This window comes from Lissotriton vulgaris, chromosome 7 (genome assembly GCF_964263255.1).
Source record: "Lissotriton vulgaris chromosome 7, aLisVul1.2, whole genome shotgun sequence".
Lineage (NCBI taxonomy): Eukaryota > Metazoa > Chordata > Amphibia > Caudata > Salamandridae > Lissotriton > Lissotriton vulgaris.
Window position 1 is genome coordinate 1,701,222,363 of NC_141695.1, and position 19,333 is coordinate 1,701,241,695.

At 45.3% G+C, this 19,333-nt stretch overlaps 1 protein-coding gene across 1 annotated transcript in view; it reads right to left on the reverse strand.

Moving 5' to 3' along the window:
• Window positions 1-19,333, reverse strand: part of LOC147706352 (solute carrier organic anion transporter family member 4A1-like) — a 184,704-nt gene that overhangs the window by 133,559 nt on the left and 31,812 nt on the right. Inside the window, exon 4 of the mRNA XM_086932844.1 lies at window positions 6,410-6,521. Coding sequence (XP_086788970.1) covers window positions 6,410-6,521 — 112 coding nt within the window. The remainder of the gene's footprint in view (window positions 1-6,409; window positions 6,522-19,333) is intronic.

The following is a 19,333-nucleotide window of genomic DNA, read 5'->3' on the forward strand; positions in this document are numbered from 1 at the left end:
ACAGAATGCTAAACAAGAATATAGTGCGGAACCGATATCCTTTGCCGCTTAACTCAGTCTTGTTGGATCAAGTATGAGAAGCCAGGATTTACACCATATTAGACTTGAGAGGAGCGTACCATTTGGTACGCATCAGAGAGGGGGATGAGTGGAAAACTGCTTTTAAGACTGTACGATTGTACGAATATACTGTGATGCCGTTTGGGCTGTGCTACGCCCTGGCAGCATTTCAGTATTTCATGAATGAAATTTTGAAAGACTATGTGGACCCTTTTGTGGTCGTATATATAGACAATATATTAGTTTATTCTGTGTCAATGGAGGAACATAACAACCATGTCATCTCAGTACTGGAGAAACTGAGAGAGTATCATTTGTTTTGTAAATTGCGCAAAGAATTTGGGGTGAGAGAAGATGACTTTCTAGAGGTTTTGCTGTGTCCTGAAGGTTTCAACATGGTAGAACGCAAGGTAAAGGCAGTACAGGACTGGCCCATACCAAGGAGCACGAGGGACGTCCAGTGATTTCTGGGGTTCGCAAACTATTACCGCAGGTTTATCCTGAATTTCTCACAGAAAGCAGTCCCCATCACCAGACTGCTTCGAAAAGGGGTTCCTTTTTAATAGACCAAGGAGGCATCCAAGGCTTCTGCCTGCTTGAAACAGGCATTCACCACCCCTCCAGTGCTCAGACATCCCCAGTTGGAGGTACCTTTAATCGTGGAAGCCGACGCTTCGGACGAGGCTATTGGAGCCATTCTCTCCCAGAGAGACAAGGATACAGGACAATTAAATTCCGTAGCTTATCTCTCCCAAAAATTGAACACGGCGGAAAAGAACTAGACAATCGCCGAAAAATTACTTTTGTCCATCAAAAAGGCTTTTCAGTAAAGGTGGCATTACTTATGGGTGGCCTGGCCTACTATCACAGTGTATTCCGATCACAGAAATCTGCAATACCTAAAGACAGAGCGGCATCTCACACAGAGACAGATAAGGTGGACATTGTTGTTTTCTGAATACGATTTCACCATCACCTTCTGACCAGGTACGGAAAATTACAAGGCGGATGCTTTATCCCGGCAGGAACCAGCAGGCGAAACCCCTAGTCAAGCCTCTGAGGCCATTATCGATCCAGCTAAGGTCATTTGTGTCTTACGGGCTGACAATTTCCTCAAAGAAGTGATCAAGAATAAATCAGTCGGTCAGTGGGAGGCCTGGGCAGGAGAGGAAGTGGATCGCCACCTCAAACAAGGCCTGCCATTTCGGAATGATAAGCTGTATCTCCCTACAAAAGAACTACGGAAAAAGGCATACCGCTGGTGTCATGTATCTCCCTTGGCTGGTCATCTGGGAATACGTAAAACTATTCAGTTGGTCCAACATTACTTTTGGTGGAACTCGTTAAGTAAGGACGTATGCTCATGTGTTGCGCAATGTGAAGACTTTGCTAAAGGGAAGGGAGAAAATACCAGGAGAAAAGGAATGCTCATACCCATGCCGACTCCTCAACAGCCATGGCAGAATATCGGTCTCGATTTCATCACAGGGTTACCTGTGGACCAGGGCTTTTCCGCTATTTTGGTAGTAGTAGATAGCCTTACGAAAATGGGCCTCTTCATTTCGTGTAAGAATCTACCCATGGCAGGGCAGACAGCACAACTACTGATGGAAAATGTTATATGATTGCATGGATTACCGCAGGTCATAATGTCCGATAGAGACCCACAGTTCATAGCAAGTTTCTGGAAAACATGGTGTAGAGCTTTGAAGATCGAGTCAGCTGTCTCCACCAGTTTTCACCCAAAAACTGATGGACAGACCGAAAGAGTGAACCAGACGCTGAAAAAATATCTCAGTTGTTATGCTCAGGAGGCTCAGGAGTCATGGGTGTCTCTGTTATGGATGGCAGAACTATCGTATAACAATGCTGTACACTGTTCTATCGGGGTGTCCCCTTTCTTGGCGAACTACGGGTACTGTGCAAGGACGTTGCCCATCATCTTACCAGTGAATTTGGGAAATCAGCCTTCGGTGCAGGCACACCTTAAGTCCCCACGCTCCGTCCATAGAGAAGCTAGACAACATTTGTGATTAGCTAAAAAGGAGTACAAACGATTGGAGGATCGCCACAGGACTGTCAGTCCTCAGTATCAGGTTGGGGACCTGGTATGGTTGTCCACCAGGAACATCAAGTTCAAACTACGCAGCGTGTTCCACCCCAGATTCATAGGTCCTTACGCAGTGGTGAAACAGGTCAATCCAGTGGCTTACAAGCTGAGGTTGCCGGGCAGTCTCCGCATTCATCCGGTATTCCATTACAGTCTCCTGAAACCTGCGTTGGGAGCAGGTCGGCATACTCCCCCTCCGATATCTTGCAACAGGGCTTGGAGTACAAGGGGAAGAGAATCAGGGATTCACAGTATCGGAAGGGCAAGCTGTGGTACCTCATCTCATGGAAGGGATATACCCCGGAAGATGATTCTTGGGATCCGTGTTACAACGTGCATGCCCCCACGGCGGTGAGGTCTTTCAACCGAAGACATCCCTCCAAGCCTGGATCTCGGAGCTGCTAGGGGGAGGAGCCTACAATCAGGATTTGTGGGGTTTTGCGTCTGCCTTGATGAAAAGACTACATTTCCCAGCAGCAGGAGGGGCGGAGTCAGCATCTACAAGTAGACGCGACGCATGCTGATGAGTGTGCGTAATACTGTTGCATTTCGAACTTGTTTAGACTCAAAGGGACATCAGAGCCTCTTTCGAAGGATTTCCCTTGCTTAACATCTCAGAGATATTGTGAGATGAAGCTAGATTATGGCTGAATCAATGGTCAAAGAAGAAGCGGGTATTAACTGGAGTGCTTGGCCGTCAGCCTAATCTGGATATAGCAGCGCTGGGTTTGACGGCGGTGAAGTAACCGTGACGCTCACCTGCGGTCTTGTGTCATTTCAGGATCGAAGACCCCGGTGAGTGTACCGGTACCTTAGCGCTCGGAGGGAGCGCATTTTTAGACTTTGCTGCACTAGGCGGGGCTCTAATGAAGTTTACCGCGACGCTCAGTTGTGTCCTGGAGCCAGTCTGCATCGTAGACCCCGGTGAGTTAACCAAGAGGACTATGTATAGATATAAGGTATTGCTGGACTAGTGGCAATTGCAGTACAGTGCTTGGCAGCAAGGCTTATTCCCTGGAAACTCGAACTTCGTGATATTTTAGTTGGGAACAGTTTCTTTATTTTGACATTTTTTTCTGGAATTCAGATCCTTTTGGTTTTGGACATTGGGTGCACGGATTGGAATTCTGGCATAAGGTCCTAGTGTGTTCAAGTGGACTTCCTTGAAACAAGCACAAGAGCACAAGAGAAACCGGTACGGGGTGTGCTAGGCACTGGGTCCATTACCAAGCATGAGTATAAATGAGAAATGTGTATACCTCATGTGATTGTGTTCTGTTTTGTAGACTTATCCACCCCTGGAGACTGGTTGTTCTCATTGGCTATACAGGCTGGCTATAGTACTACGGTGGATAAGGTATTTATGCAGATTTAGTGAGACGTATTGAAAGTAGGATATTGTGAATGTGTATTTACTCTGTGTGTCTCTGTATTACAGGTTCTCCTCCCTGCTGTTCCCATCCTTTCCTTTCCCTCACTTGATCGCCCCACAACTCTGTAACTTTCAGTTGGAGTTTGGGGATGTCAAGGGGTGGACCGCTTAAAGCATCAATCGGACCCGAGGAGTACACAAACCTGACAGAGACAGCTTCTTATTGCCCTGTGCAAACCGCACAGAGAAGTATCCTCCCCCACAATCGTCCGCTGGGTGAGGTAGGTGATGCCAGAGGCAGGCATTGATCTAGGTCTGTTTGGAGTCCACTCCACACGTGAGGGGAAGGCTTCAAAGAGTTTCGCGCTGGGGGCTCGATTGGAAGATATTCTTAACTCTGCAGATTGGCCCTCAAGCTTGATGTTTAAACGTTTTTTCTTCAAACTTGTGTTACACATGGCCCAACTGGTGGTAAGTAAGCTTTAGATTAGCATAATCCTCGCCTCCTGTCCTGACATAGAATGAAAGATTTCCTGCTATTGTAACAGAAAGTTTCATTCTATTAAGGATGCGGAGGCAAGGATTATCCCACCCAGGAATTCCAAGGCACAAGTGGTTGGAACCCTCCCTACTCTTAGTAAGTAACATGTTTTTCTTATTTTGCTTATTTGCAATATTGAGGCGGTTGTTTCTATACATGTGCTGTGTTGTGTTCCATTGCAGGCTTAAACATATGCCTTGAAAGGGATCTACTTTGCCCTTTTGTTGCAGGGATGGATGCGAATAAACAGGATGCATGAATGGACAGCTGTGGCAGATCTCCCGAAAGAGGATGGGTGGACAGTGCTGATGGACTATAACCCTGATTGGAGCCTCCTGATTAGTTGTAGGAGGAGACGATCATCTTGTTGGCCTCTATTGTTTTTTGTTGTTGAAATTCCCATGGCCTCAGTGTAATTGTAGTTTGTTGAAGTTAGTTTTAAAATGGTGGCTATTCATTAAAGTGAAGAAAGATGAGCATAATCGTCATCTCCGCATCCTTAATAAAATTGCAACTTTCGTTACGATAACTAGGACATTTTTCATTATCCATTTAATGATGTGACAATGATTTCAACATAGGGCCCGATTCCGATCCAGTAAGGAAAGCCTCCGAACTGGATTTGGCTTTAACGGATCCGATTCGTAGCCCTTTTTTACGACCGATTCATATACAGGTCGGAACGACCAAGTACGATGCGTAGATCATGTCCACGTTGAGCGAATCGTTTATGAACCCGATTCAGTCTGTATGACTTGCATGGAGAAGATTTGTACAGTTCAATGGACTCTGTTTACAAGGGAGCAGGTACGATGAACGATTCGGACAGCCTTTACGATACGGTATATCCGGATCGAAAAGGCTGGCGGATTTGTTCTTTGGGGGCCTGTAGCAGGCCCCCCATCACTGGAGCCCTCCTAATCGGTCCCGTGGGGATGCCCATGGGTCTCCCTGATCGAAGCATGCCCAGTGTGGAGGACACCATGGGGTGCCAGTCACAGGGTGTACGCTTTTCCCCACCCACCCCTCTTTGTTATGGGCGCCTGTGTACGAGTCCTGTATATAGGCTCTCATAGAATTATATGAGAGTCCGAGCAAACCGAGTCCGTAAGCATGAAGCTGCATTGTACCCGCTTGCTCGGACTCCAGCACTCCGAATCATACGGAAAGCATCACAGATCCGATTCCGTCGGGATGCTTTCCTTACGAGATCAGAATCAAGCACAGAGTGTGAACATCCCAATTTGAGGGAATGGGGCAAGGGCTTTTTCTTGCACCAGGAAACAACAATCTTATATACTTAAATGTAATTCAAACCAAGTGGATCGAATAACACCTTGATCATATTTTTTTTCACAATTATCACAAATTCATGGTCACATCACTGATAACTATTCTCAAAGCATGCAGTTATTTCAATTGGGCACGGAGGCTTTCACCTCTTACCATGTTCAAGTCACACATGGAAAGGAAAGTGTCAGGGCTCAAACATCCTGTGGAAGTCTCATCCATGTACCCTGATGCGTTTGTCCTTTTCAAAGTAAGAGCATCAAGTGAAAGGAGTAACCCTGCAGCTCTTCCTCTATTTGATTCCCTTTTCATCTGAAGGTATGCAAATAAATGTATCCAATAGGGAGAGGCTGTATGTGATTCTGTTTACAGACACTGTTGTAAAGGGGGCCACTGCCTCCCACGCGCTCTCTAGGGTTTGCCTCAGAATCTCTCCAGTAGTGCTCTATGATCTTTAACTCTTTTTTAGGCCCTGATGTACAACCCAATTTTAACCCTCATCTCTCTGATGCTCCTTCCTACCTTCTGCTGCTCCCCATTAACTCCACCACTCTCATCACTCATGACAGTAACAAGGTAAACACTGCTGTATCCAGTAAGACACTGTCATTTTTAGGAAGCCACTCAACCCACAAAGCAACTCTCTCCCTTCCTTTGGCATGACTACTCCTTTCGATTCTCCCTGTTTCCAGCACCCTTTTTTCAGGAGGAGGAATAAAGCACAATATAAGTTAGCAGAAAACATTACTTTATAGATGGTAGTCTGAAGAAGCTCGGGTGACTATGTGCCTGCAGACACAAGCATTTTGTCCTTCTGGAACTCCCAAGCAATTTTATTGACTCTAGGAATTCATATGAGGAAGGGATTTTAATGTGGAAGTATTTTCAAATATTTCTTCCTAAGCCAAAGTAATAAATATGTTAGTAACAATGAGCTCATGAGCAAAGAGTCAGATGAATTAATGATTCTGATGAATACGTTTCTACATCATTAGATTTAGACATTTCCTCAATTTATATTTTCATTGGCACTTACCGTGGTAAGTCTTTGACTGTCATTCCAAAGTCTGGGTCAGAAGCAGTTTTGTGACTTCCATCTTTAAACTGATGGGCTTCAGACACCCGCGTAACCACATAGCGCTGAGACCCTGCAGTGACAAACCAATAAGAAATAAGAGCACAGAGAGCAAAGCGGAAAAGATAGAACTACCACGTACAAATCAGTACATGGGATCCTAAAATGTAATATCAGGATTTTATATTGGGCACTCTTATTCCTCCGAAGAACAATCTACAGCTGATGTCTCTTGCTCCCTTTGGTACTGATGTAGCGAGGTGAAGAAACAAAATGTTGTATACCCCTCGTAAAGTCATTTCCTCCTAACTGTAACCTTTATTAATTGTGTGGTTTGGAAAAACTAATCAATGTATAGTATTGAATGCACACACAAATACACGTGGGAATACTAATCTACTTGCATGGGAAACTATAACTGACTAATTTGGTAATGTCGTCATATTGTTTATTAATGCAAGGCTTTCATTTAATCAAAAGCAGCATAAATGTGCTTTCTGATTATGTATTTTGTGGCAAAAACATGTTATGTTATGTTATGTTATGTTATGCGTTTTTATTTGGCGCACAGATGCTCCAGCTAAGGAGCGTCCTGGCGCCCGACAAGGCAGCTGCACAACACAACTAAACAATAAAAAACAAACATATGTATACAGACTAAGGAAATAAAAAGGTTTTCACCGCACGGCGAAAGGAAAGCAAATCGCTCATAGCGCGAATTGCCGGGGGCAAGGAGTTCCACAGAGCAGCTGCGCGCACTCGAAACGAGCGTCCACCGGCCCTACTCCGCTTGAAGCGCGGCACAACGGCCAGTTCAAGGTCTGCAGATCTTAAGGGTCGCGCTGGGATGTAATTGGCCAGGAGGGCCGTAAGGATCGTTGCTGGGGACCCCTTCAGAATTTTATAGGCGACGCAGAGGACCTTAAACTGGATCCGCTGGGCCACCGGAAGCCAATGCAGTGACCGCAGGGTACTGGAAGTAGGACAGAATCTTGGGAGGCCTACCACCGCTCTAGCTGCGGCGTTCTGAATCCTCTGTAAGCGCCCGATCTCTGCCAGATTCAGACTGGCCAACAAGGAACTCGCATAATCCAGCCTGGATATGACAGTAGCTTGGATCATGAGTTGCCTGGTAGGGGCATCGAAGAACTTAAGCACAGGACGGAGCCCGCGCAGGATGCCAAAGCAGCATGCAGCCGTGCGTTTGGTATGGCACACAAACGTGAGGGAGGGGTCCAGCCAGACCCCGAGGTTCTTAAGCTCGGCGACTGGGATGGGAGCAGGACCCAAATCCCCCGGCCACCATCTCTCTCCCCACAGTTCCGGCTGTCTGCCAAAAACCATGACCTCGGTCTTGCTAGCGTTCAGCTGGAGACAGTTGGACGTCATCCAGCTGGCGACCGCCCGCAGTCCTTGTTGAAACCTGGGGGCATCGACTTCGGCATCCCCGCTGATCGTGACCGCCAGCTGGGTGTCATCGGCATATGACACCATGGTCATACCCCATTGTTTGACAACCTCAGCTAGCGGCCTTACGTACAGATTAAACAACGTAGGGCTCAGCGAGGAGCCTTGGGGGACCCCCAGGTTTAACGGATGGAATTTGGACTGATAAGGTGGGACGGTCACGCTAAAGGCCCGGTTGGTTAAGAACGACCGGAACCACTCGAGAGCGGTGCCAGTGACACCAGCCTCCTCTAGGCGCCGCAGAAGGATAGGGTGCGAGACGGTGTCAAAGGCAGCGCTTAGATCTAATAACACAAGCGCTGCCGTTTGTCCCGCGTCAAGCACGGAGCGCAGATGCTCCACCATGTAAAGCAGAGCCGTCTCCGTGCTGTGACCAGCCCTAAACCCATTCTGCGTAGCGTCGAGGATATCTGCGCGGCAAAGATGTTCCGAGAGGACGGCATTTACGTGCGCCTCCATAACCTTAGCCGGCCACGGCAGGAGTGAAATCGGCCGATAGCTCTCCGGCTTGCTCCCGTCCAGGCTGGGTTTCTTAAGAATAGGCCGAACCATGGCTCGCTTCCACTTCAGTGGGACTTTGCCAGATGTTAGTGACAAATTGATCAAGGCGCATAGCGGTGAGATATCGTGTACCGCTAGGTCCTTGAACACATCAGGGCAAAGTGGATCCTCTGGGGACCCAGACTTCACTCTGCGGGCCAATGTGTCTAGGCTATCAGATGTTAGCATAGGTAAGGAGTGTAGTCCCTCAGATGGTAACGGCTTAGAAGATGGATTAGCCGAGGGAGTGACCGAAGGAAAGGCCCGATAGATGGCATTCACCTTTTCCAAGAAAAACTCTGCCAATTTTTCACAACGCTCAACAGAGCTCTGGTGTGACGTAGTGACTTTTTTGGCAGTGAGGTCTTTCAGTACCTTGAAAATAGCCTTAGACGGGTTCGAGCTATTCCTGAATTGTGCAGCATAGAATGCGGCACGAGTTCTACATACCGCCCGATGGTACACTTTCACAGTCGACAGATATAGAACTTTCTTCGTGTTGTTATAGGCTTTACGCCACGCCCGCTCTGCGCGCCTGCAAGAGACCTTCAGAGCCCGCAGTGAGTCGTCGTACCAGGGGCTGGCCTTACCAGCTCCAGTTTTACAGGTTACCAAGGGAATAAGGGTGTCCAAAGCCCTGGAGACCCAGTTGCAAAACCTGTCGTAGACCTGATCAGGCGATCCCAAGATGTCAAGCGGGTCAGCCGATAGGAGGTGGAAAAACTCATCCAGCTTAAGTTTGTTCCAGCGTCGTCTTGGAACCGAGCACACCACTGGCTTAGGTTGACTAGCCACAATAGGGCAGTGGATCTGTATCAAATAATGATCAGTCCTTGCCAGAGGTGTGTAGCTGGTGACGCAGGCTTCCGTAAGATTAGTGAAAAACGGATCAAGGGTATGACCCCCTGAATGGGTGGGCTGTGCCACCAGCTGATTCAGCTGGAGCGCCTCGAGGTCTGCCAACTAAACATGGAGTTAGGTGAGTATATCATGCACATGTGTTGCTTATTTGCTAGGTAACAACTAACAGGGACACCCTTAGTATGGGGGGGAAGGTAAACAGAAGGGCTACATTTCAACAATTAACATTTATTTGTGTTTGTTTCTATGATAGTTCCCAATCTGGCTTGTGAGGCCTACCTAAAAATTGAGGTTTTCGATTACTGTGACAGAGAAAGATACTGCGCACGCGCGGCTAAAGCCAAGATTGAATGTGAGTTGCCTGTGCCTGAGCAAGAGCGGTTCAAGGACGGCTTACCCTGGAAGTCCTGATGACTGCCAAAAAGAATGAACATTTGAGTTACTAATCGTGGGAAAGGAACCTGTAGTAACTAGTGGAGGATGTGACTAGGCCAACGACTTTTCCAAACAAAGGACTCTTTAAAATTCATGCTCATCCACCCTCAAATTCTCCAATCAGGACTTGAGTATGTACTGATAGTTACTTTTGCAGATAGATAAAGTTAGTGGAAAAGGGTATAAAAAGTCTTGACTTTTCTTAAGAAAAAACTCTCTTTTCGATTTCCTCCTGAGATGCTGTTGGAATGCTGATTTTCCTGAGATGTAAGAATTCTTGAATACATGTTTTATTTCTTTGAGTGAGAACTGAGCTTTAGATGAGGTTATTAGTTAGGGAAATTAGGAGAAAATGAATTTTAGGAACTATCTGTCCTTTGCTAATATTTGTGTTCTGAAATCTAAATAATAATGTCTGTTTCTGAATCTGTGAAATACATGAATATAACTGTTTGAGATAAAACTTTTACTCCTTTAAAGTTATTTTTTAATAAAGAAATGAATAAAGTGAATAAACTGTTAGACATGCTAAACTTTACTTTTAATAAAAATTAGATAAATGGAGAATTAAGCTGGTCTTGTATTTTCCTAAGCCTAATTTTTTACTAGCAGATTCATCTGCTATGATGGTGGTGTGTCTGAATAAAATGTCTTGTTAATAAAAACCATGGTAAAACTCATTTGAACTGCAGGTGTAAATAGTATGAATATTCAATTTTGATTTAGAAAATCCGCTATGATCCAGGCGCTCCCCTTTGAATCTCACCGATCCATGAAGTAGGATGGAAGTGTTTTGTGAGTAACTCGCAGTGTTATGGGCCCCACTGATGAGTAAATGTATGATTTGGTACTTCAGGGAAAGGTGATATGGTTTTAGAAAATATTCCCGGAGTAGCGCTGCATCAGTACAAAAACATGAGAACTCTCTCCACTCCCTGTTTTAAGCAGGCCATGCTTTGCAGATCATTCTCTGTCAATGTTCTGAGAATTTTAAATGCCCTCATTCGTCATACCAATGTCCCTTTCTTCACCAAGTTTTTAAATCCCTGTGGTAGTGTATGGAGCCGCTACACACACTGTTTTGGTCTCGTGGTGAGTATATATTTATTGGATACAGAAAAAAACAATGAAATAAGGATGGGAGTAAATTCAAGATTAGCCTTTGAGGGCTTCAGATGACAGTGACAGGTCTCCTTTTCTTCAGGAAGCATTATGTCTCTCAGGGTACCCCAAAAACAAAACAGAACAGGAAAAGAAATCCATAACAAGGGATTAGAAAGGATCATTCCTTTATGGGACGCTCACCTAAGTGCCACCTTTACCATGCAGGGGTGTTTATGAGCAGTAGGATGTTTGGTGGTGCTAAGCTTATGGTCATAAGGCCACCCTAACACCCACATGTACCTCCCACATGCGTCTCTCTCTACCCACGTGCCCGCTATTTGGTGGCATCCCACGTGCTCCACCAAAAGCACTGTGTATTCTTCGATACGTGCCCCTGACCACAACCCTTCTCCTGGGTTGTGATGCTGGAAGCTGAGGCGTCTGTTTCGTCACTCGAACCACTGGGACCGTAGTTGGTGAAGCAAAACAGCTCTTCTTCGCTTCTGCCTCTCCGGGGGACTCAGATACTCCAGCAGGTAGTTTCACAGTATGGGGGTGGGCTCCAATTGGGAATTCCTCCGCCACCTCGCCTGCAGGGATCGTGCCCGCTTCCTCCTGCTTCCAAACGTTCGCGTCTCCGCTTTTCCGTGTGTCAGTCTCGAAGCCGTTTTCACACGGTTCCTGCTTCCGAGGCTTCCCCTCCTCCTCGCGCTTCTTTCAACCTTCCCAGGGGCACGGTCACTCATCCACCCCTTTTCCAGGGAAGGCTGGAGCACTCTCCATTGCCAGGGCTTGGTCGAGGATGTCAGCCACGTTGGAGTTACGCGCTTCCTCACAATCCCTTTGTAAAAACGAAAGACACGCCGGCTACCGTGTGGAGGTTGTATATACATGTCCCAGCATATGAATTGATACAATGGATTAATATAATGGATCTTGAGGAATTTTGAATATTCGGACAGTGGAAGATTTTACCCTGTCTGTGGTTGATTTATACCGAACGTACTGTGATGGTTGAACATTATATTGGATTTTGAACTCTTAGGAACACAGCCCTAATGAAGTCGCTTTGCCATACTTAAGCGCGACGAAACACGTGTTGGCTGCTATATGAATATATTTGCTGGAGTGAACAATAAATTGATATTGGAGAAATGGACTATTGTATGGATACATCTGTTCCGGCTGCTTGAACCTGTAATCTATGCAAGATATTTTAGGTCTTTGGAAACACCAAGATTTATGGACTGATATTTGAACTTTATGTACTTCTTGCAACTATGCCAACTGGTATTGGGAGCATTCAAGAAGATTATATTTGCATATACAGCAAGAAATATTGCGATTTGAGAGTGCTCGGGGAGATCTTTTCATGCTAGGACCCACACTGTGGTTCTAGGGGGTGTGTATGGTAACCACATTCTCTCTTCTGGTAGCACCGCATTTTACTTTGATTAATATCATTACTGTTTTTCCCCTTGTTGAGCGCCCATATTGTCTGTTGGTTACCAAATCATATAAATTACCCTTTGTAAAAACATTCTCTTTCAGAAACATTTGCATGTGCAGTGTAATCCCAAGATTTATGGCTTAATATAGAGTTAGGCTGACGGGTTACTCCGTCACAAACATAACGGATATCCTGCCTACCGATTTTCAAGGGCATTATAACCAATGGAACTTGTAATATGGTGGACGGGATATCCGTAATGTTCGTGATGGAGCAATCCATCCATCGAACTGTAAATCAGGCCCCTAATCGAAATATCTTAGTGCAACTCCTGCCTCTCTGTTCTTACTTCTTGGTGTGCCTGGCCTTTTGACTCTCTTCTCACCTTCTCTGTCTCCTTTCTCACTCTATATTTATTCTTTTGCCTTCAAAGATGTGTTGTTTGTCTTATAATGAATTAAAATTCCTTTCTTATCTACTTTACATTTAACCAAAATAGGTTCTTCCTACGCTTGTTCAGTTCGCAAATATTTGTTATTGCCAGCATGTGCTTAACGTAACGTAACGTAACGTAACGTAACGTTTAACGTAACGTAACGTAACGTAACGTAATGTAACGTCCCTACTACTGATCACCTGCACGTTAAATTTTACTGCGTTGTGCCCTCACTGTTCAACAATCCTGTAGCTCAGAGCTTTCCAAACTCTGTGTCGGGACACAGTACTGTGTCGCCTGCCATGTGTGGGTGTGTCCAGCGCTGATGCATAGCTGCCAAGGTTTCAGATTGCCGACATGGTTCCCTCTACAATCAGCGCGCACTACAAAGGATTCCACTGCATTCAGTAAATACTTCAGTGGAGCCTCTGAAGTGCGGCTGATGGTGATGCTGCTGCGCTTCCAAATGCATTTCTAAAGACGTGTTTTTCGTCTTTAGAAATGCTAATACGGGACGTTTAAATACCTACAGGGCTGTCATTAAACAGCAGGAGGCAATTCCCAGAGTCTGCAGCCCGAGTCCCGTTTGCCAAGTCCATAGACCTCTGGCTCCCCCACCTTTTGTTTTCTCCTTCTATGTCTGGCTGTGGCGTCACACGTGCTTGTCTGAGGCCTTACCAGTCGGTATGCTGGTTGGTCTCATTTCAGCAGCCTCTGCAAATTTGCTGGCCATTTACCTCTGCAGTACTTGTTTAACGTTTCTGTACTAGACTTTTGGCTCTCCTTTATAAAATGCAAATGAAATGTCTGGAAGCAAAAAAGAGTAAGAGGCACAGCTAGAAGTCTGTGCTGATCTTGGAGGCTGGTGCTTTTTACCTGAAATGTTAGCATTAGAAAAAAGAAGACTAAAAGGGTAACCTGATTTAGTCCTTACTAGACTGTACCTCACCTGTAACATCTGTACTTTGAGAATCCTCCCCCCAACCCCCTTAGGTGTTTCACGCTCGTTCGCTACTCTCGCTACACTGCTTTACCGTGTCGCGAAATGATGCATGTCTAGAAAGCGTGCGACCGACATGAAAAGTTTGGAAAGCTGTGCTGTAGCCTTTTCTGTTCTCATCCGTTTGCATCCACATTTACCATTTCTGTTGCTGTTCTATGTGTTTCTTTCACCTAAAATTATATAATTCCATGAATACATGCTTATTTTCATTACCTCCTTGCCAGTCTTCCTCGCCACCTCCGGTACACAATAAGCTTTGGTTTTTCTTACATAGACCAAGAACGATATGTCAGGCTCCATCTTGGAACCTTCCGCTAGTATGACAAGCTCTATAAGCACCACCTTCTGAGCCTTTAGCTTAGGTGGGCCTTAAGTTTCTAAATTTTAAAGTGGCCTTTCTAGTAGCAATTGTGTCAGCAAGAAAAATAGAAAAATGTGGGTATTTTCTAAGGGCTGAGCATTTCCAAGGATTTTGCTGTGCAGGCTAATTTTAAGGTCAGATACAAAGTTTTTGCTCAAAATGGATTCTCTGTGGAAAAGGTCTAGGGAAGTGGGGCGACCGCCGTTTCACATAGATCCTCAATCAGAGGAGGCGCAATCTTTGCATCTTTTGGATGTCAAGCGAAAAGTGCTGGTGAATTTGGAGAGGACAGAGACGCTTCTGAAGGCAGAAAGCTTGTTTGTAACATTCAGCTCAGTGAAGGGTGGCCATAAGCGATCTAATTCCACCTTAAGTAGATGAATTAAACAGACTATTCTTCTGGCTTGTGAGTCTCAAGGAGCAGAGTTGGACAGTCATATGCAGGGAAGATCAACAAGGAAGGTTTCTGTCTCATGGGCATCCTTTAAAAGGTAATCTATAGCGGAGATACGTGTTTCTGAAGCCGATAAGGGCTTTGGTATTAGCTCATTCTGTAATGAAGGTGTGGGGAAGACTGGCTAGGAGGGAATGCTCGGGTTACTTACCGGTAATCTTGATTACTTTGAGTCCAAGTCTTCCTCGCCACAGTTATTTTCCCATCCTGCCTTCCTTTTCTTTGGTGGCTTCATTTATCTTTGAGGCTTGGGAAGGGACAGGAAGTGGGAAGGATGTGACTTCCTTTTGTGAATATTGGCAAAGGAAGAGGAAGTCGGCCATATTGGGGAGGGATAGGAATACTTAAAACGGTTTGTTTTGCTTGGCGGGATCTGTGGAGGGAGCTAAAGCTCAATATGTAAAGAAGGTGGCGAGGAAGCCTTGGACTTGGAGTAATGAAGATTGCCAGTAAGTAAGCTGGGCATTATCAAATGTTAGTATTGCTACCCTGAAGTCTCATTGTAAATGCTTCTTGTTGTATTGTTTATCCTATGTGCTTTGTAAATATATTAAGTTGCCTGTTCACCACTATTTGCCAGACCGTTTTCGATTTTTTGGTCGGACAGCACCCTAAAACCCAGCTGGGTGGAGTCAACAACATATAAAACAGTAAATAAATACAGAAACAAATTCAGCAATTATAACAGATAGAAACGTTTATGGTGCTGTATTGGTTTACCAGCACTGGTGTTGTATGTAAAGCTTTTACTTTGTATTGACCGAAGTGGAATTGATGGTCAATTGCAGCCAAAAAGCATTCGAACGACGGTCACTTGACTCATCAACTCTCAGGCTCTAGTGGACTATGACAGGATTCATCAGCAGTTGCCATAGCAGATTCGGATCAGCTGGGAGCCACTCCTGTGTCCCACCAACCTCCTATGTTCCCGGCCCCGGATTGCTTTCACCAGCTTCTATTGATGCTATGGCTAGGCGCCAGCCTCAGAGATCCCTATGCATTTGCTGCTAAGCCGGTAAGGCCTGTTGGAGGGCCAATGGGCAGGGGTGTAAAGAAGGTGCTTGGGTTCCCTGGAGGGGAATGCTCCCACAATTGCCCAGTGGTTAGAGTGTGCCCAGCGTGTTTCTTACCAGCACAGTGTGAGATAACCTACTTGGTCATGCAGCTCTCAAGCAGGTCCGTTACGAGATTGGAAGGAACTAAGGAAGCCACACCATATCCTGTTAATACTGTTGCTGGTGATGTTGGTGTGAATAATAACATTGTTGATCATGATAGTCCTCCTCATCATCACGGTTCTCCTAATATTTAACATTAAGCTCTGATGGACTCAGTGCTTCCTCAAAGAGTCTATCATCCTCAGAGTCCTCCTCGTCATCATCATCCAATAAGTGTGAGGGTAAGAGTAATTGCACTTGAGTGGGCAAACTTTAAACACGGGAGTCAAGGGAGCCAGACATACGACGCTCAAAATAGCGCCTCGCTAATTGCGAGTTTTTGCGACTCGCAATTTGCAAGGCCCTATTTTGGATGTACAACAGTGTGTATTCACACTGTTTGCGATTCCCAATGGGGTCGCAAATTTGCGACGCCATTTGGAATGGCAGGCACTCCCAGATATGGTGGCCTGCTGGGCTCAATAAAGCAGTTTTTTTTAATGCAGCCCGTTTTCCTTAAAGGAAAACGGGATGCATTTAAAAAAGAAAATAATGAAACGATTTTGTTTCATTTTTTAAGGGCAGGCAGTGGTCCTTGGGATCACTGCCTGCCCTTAAAAAATATTTTTCCCTACATTTGCGAGTGCATTACCACCCTCTTGAAGAGCGTGGTAATTTGCGAGTGTTTTGGCCCGCAATAGCGAGTTGCAAATCCTTATTTTGCGAGTTGCAGAAAATTGCAACTCGCAAAATAGGGTTTGTACATTCCCCCATGCTGTTTCTGCATGCGCAAACAGGTCCTCAAACCCGTTTGCGCATGCAAAAATGGCCGTACATCTGGCCCAAGGTCTTTTGCTTAATACTGTAATGTGAAACAGGTTTTCTCTCTTTGTCGTTTCACAGCCAGAAATGCCTGATCCGTCAATGGAATACTGTCGTCAAAAATGAATCGTGGGTGAAAAGAAGCTTCCTCAGCAAGGACAATATTGTTGGTGTTGTCGACACACAATCATAGATGCTGCCTCCGTTGTCGACGAGGTTTGCCCCGTCGACAGGACCGTCAACGAGGAAGAAGACATGGTAGCCGTCAGAGAAATCGTCGTCATCAAGAGTTGTGTCGTTGACGGGTGGGTTGTCATTGAGAGATGGCTTTTCGACACCGGTTTAGAGGATTAAATGATCTGCATCGTAGACAATAAAGGAATCTGACCTTTCGATGATGACGTCGTCGACGAGGAAATCGTTGACAATGATACAGTGACAATGGTGGCTATAGACATCGTCAGCCTCACTGAATCCATACTTGAAGGGCATTTTCTCGTCGTCAGGGATGCCGTTGATGTGCTCTACATCGGCGGAGCTGAGGTAGGCTTCTTAAAAGTATGTTTAAGCTTCGGAGGTGGAGTAGAAGGCTCTGAGGCTGGTTTTTGTGATTTTCTGGAAGACAATGATCTTTTTTCTTGCTGTATCTGGGAAGGTGGCTTAACAGACAAACTATGCTTGTGGGAGGTCTGAGATGACTTCTTAGATAATTTTTTGGGTGGCTGTGCAGATGGACCTGCAGGGTCATCCAAAGGTCTTATTTGAGGCGTTTTGGAAGAGGCATCACTTTCCTCATCAGAGACCACGGTGTGCCTGTTAAGCCTCTGAGGCCACAAGAGAAGCCTCCCTTTCCGATCTTTCAAAGTCTTTATTGAAAACTTACAACATACCTTATAATCCTTAGGTTTGTGGTAAGGATAAAGGCAGTAAAGGCAGTCCTAGTGAGGATTGTCGATATGCAATCTCTTCTGCCTTCAAGTGCCACAGGGTCTGAGGAGGCCTTTTATAGGAGTCAGTTTACTCCACCTCAACACAGATTACAGGTCAGGTAGTATTTCTGTGAGATAAGGAAAAGGATAAAACCTGAAGAAAATCTTCTATCAGGAGTTGTGAGGAAAAAGCTAAGCAGAGTTCAATGGAGACTCCCTAGCACGACGTGCGGCAGAAAAGCTGAGGGACTGGAGCTTCTCTCATGAAGGTTCGACAGGGTGGTGTCATCTGATTGGCTGTTTTCTAATTTTAGTAATTTTTTAAGTAAGGACAGTGATATGTGACTAAATAATAATTGGCCCTTATATTTCTAAGTCTAATAGGACATTACTTTTAATAATACAGGGGGCTCCCATCTCAACGACGGGGAATGATTCAAGCATGTGAATCTATGGAAGTTCCAATACTGGATTAACTGTTACAACCCACGCAAAGTCAGTTGTATTTGACAAAATAAAGGAAAACAACTGCTGCCACCTGGCCACAGCCTGCTTTGTGGGATGTGCTAGGCGGTGAGCAGAAAGAAACAAAATTACATTTATTAACTTACGATTTGGCTATGTGGAGGCTCCATGTGTCTCTCCCTGTAACTGAGTGTGTGAGGGGTAAAAAGAATAGAGAGAAATAGAGGGAAAGTACCAGAAGAGAAAAAGGACACTACAAAGAGTCAAGAGTAGAGGGAGGGGAGAAAGTGAGAAAGTTGCAGGCTATAAAGTATCTATAAGGGGAGCAAAGAACAGCTAAGACAGAGTGGAAGGAGAGTGTAGAAAAAAAGAGAAAGGTGAGTAAAGGTAAGCAAGAGAGACCAGAGACAAAAGAGAGAGATACCAGGGAAAGGAGATACCGGAAAAGAGACAAGCAAGCATGAAAGATCCAGGTGAGTACAAAATATCTGACCGACAGAGAGAGAGTGAGAGCTGACAGAAAGTGAGAGAAAGAAAGCAGAGATGTGGGAAAAAGAGGAGAAAGCAAAAGGGTAAAGAAAACAAGCGGAAAGACGAGCTTAAGAGAATGAGAGGACAACACAGACCAACCAATGAGTGTGATGCAAACAAAAGTAACAAAGAGACAACTGTGTGTGTGAGATACCGAGAGAGTAGAGAGTGACAGACAAGCAAGAGATGTTGACCAGCGGAACAGAGTAAAAGGACATTACAGAGAAACAGATGAGATATAAAGAGAGAGGTGAGAGAACGAGATACCTTGGAAAGATAGGGAGATTTCTGTTGAAGATATATACAAATGAGAAAGAGACTGCACTGATGCAGTTGGGAGATAGGTGGAAAAAAGGAACAGACGAAAGATGATCAGAGGTAGGAGACAGAAAGGGGAGAGGAGAGAAAGTGGCAGAGAGAAGAAGAAGAATATGACTGAAAACAATGGAGTGCTCCGTGCTTCTAATGGCCGGTAGAACCCTGGAACTGCAACATTCCATTGCTGTAAAGAAAGGCCTTGAGGAGCCGATGGGATTTCAGTCCCCTTGGACTCCACAAGGCCTTTATTTAATTTGTTAGAACATTCTGCTCTCTAGTGGCGTAATGTTTAATAGCCTTAGAGCCCCAGTAGTGGTAAAGGACTTCGGCTCGGGCTTCTAACGGTGAAGCGGGTCTTTAATGGCCAGTATAGCGTGCTACGGTGGGCTATAAGGCTATAGTAGGCTATACTCAGAGAGAGGAGGCATGGAGAGGATGAAAAGTGAGGAGAGGGTCATTTGATAGAAAGGAGAGGGAAACAATTGTTTTAAGTTAAGGGAAATCTTTTAGGTAGGGTTTTAAGAATACTGTGAGTTTAGGTTTTCTTAACAT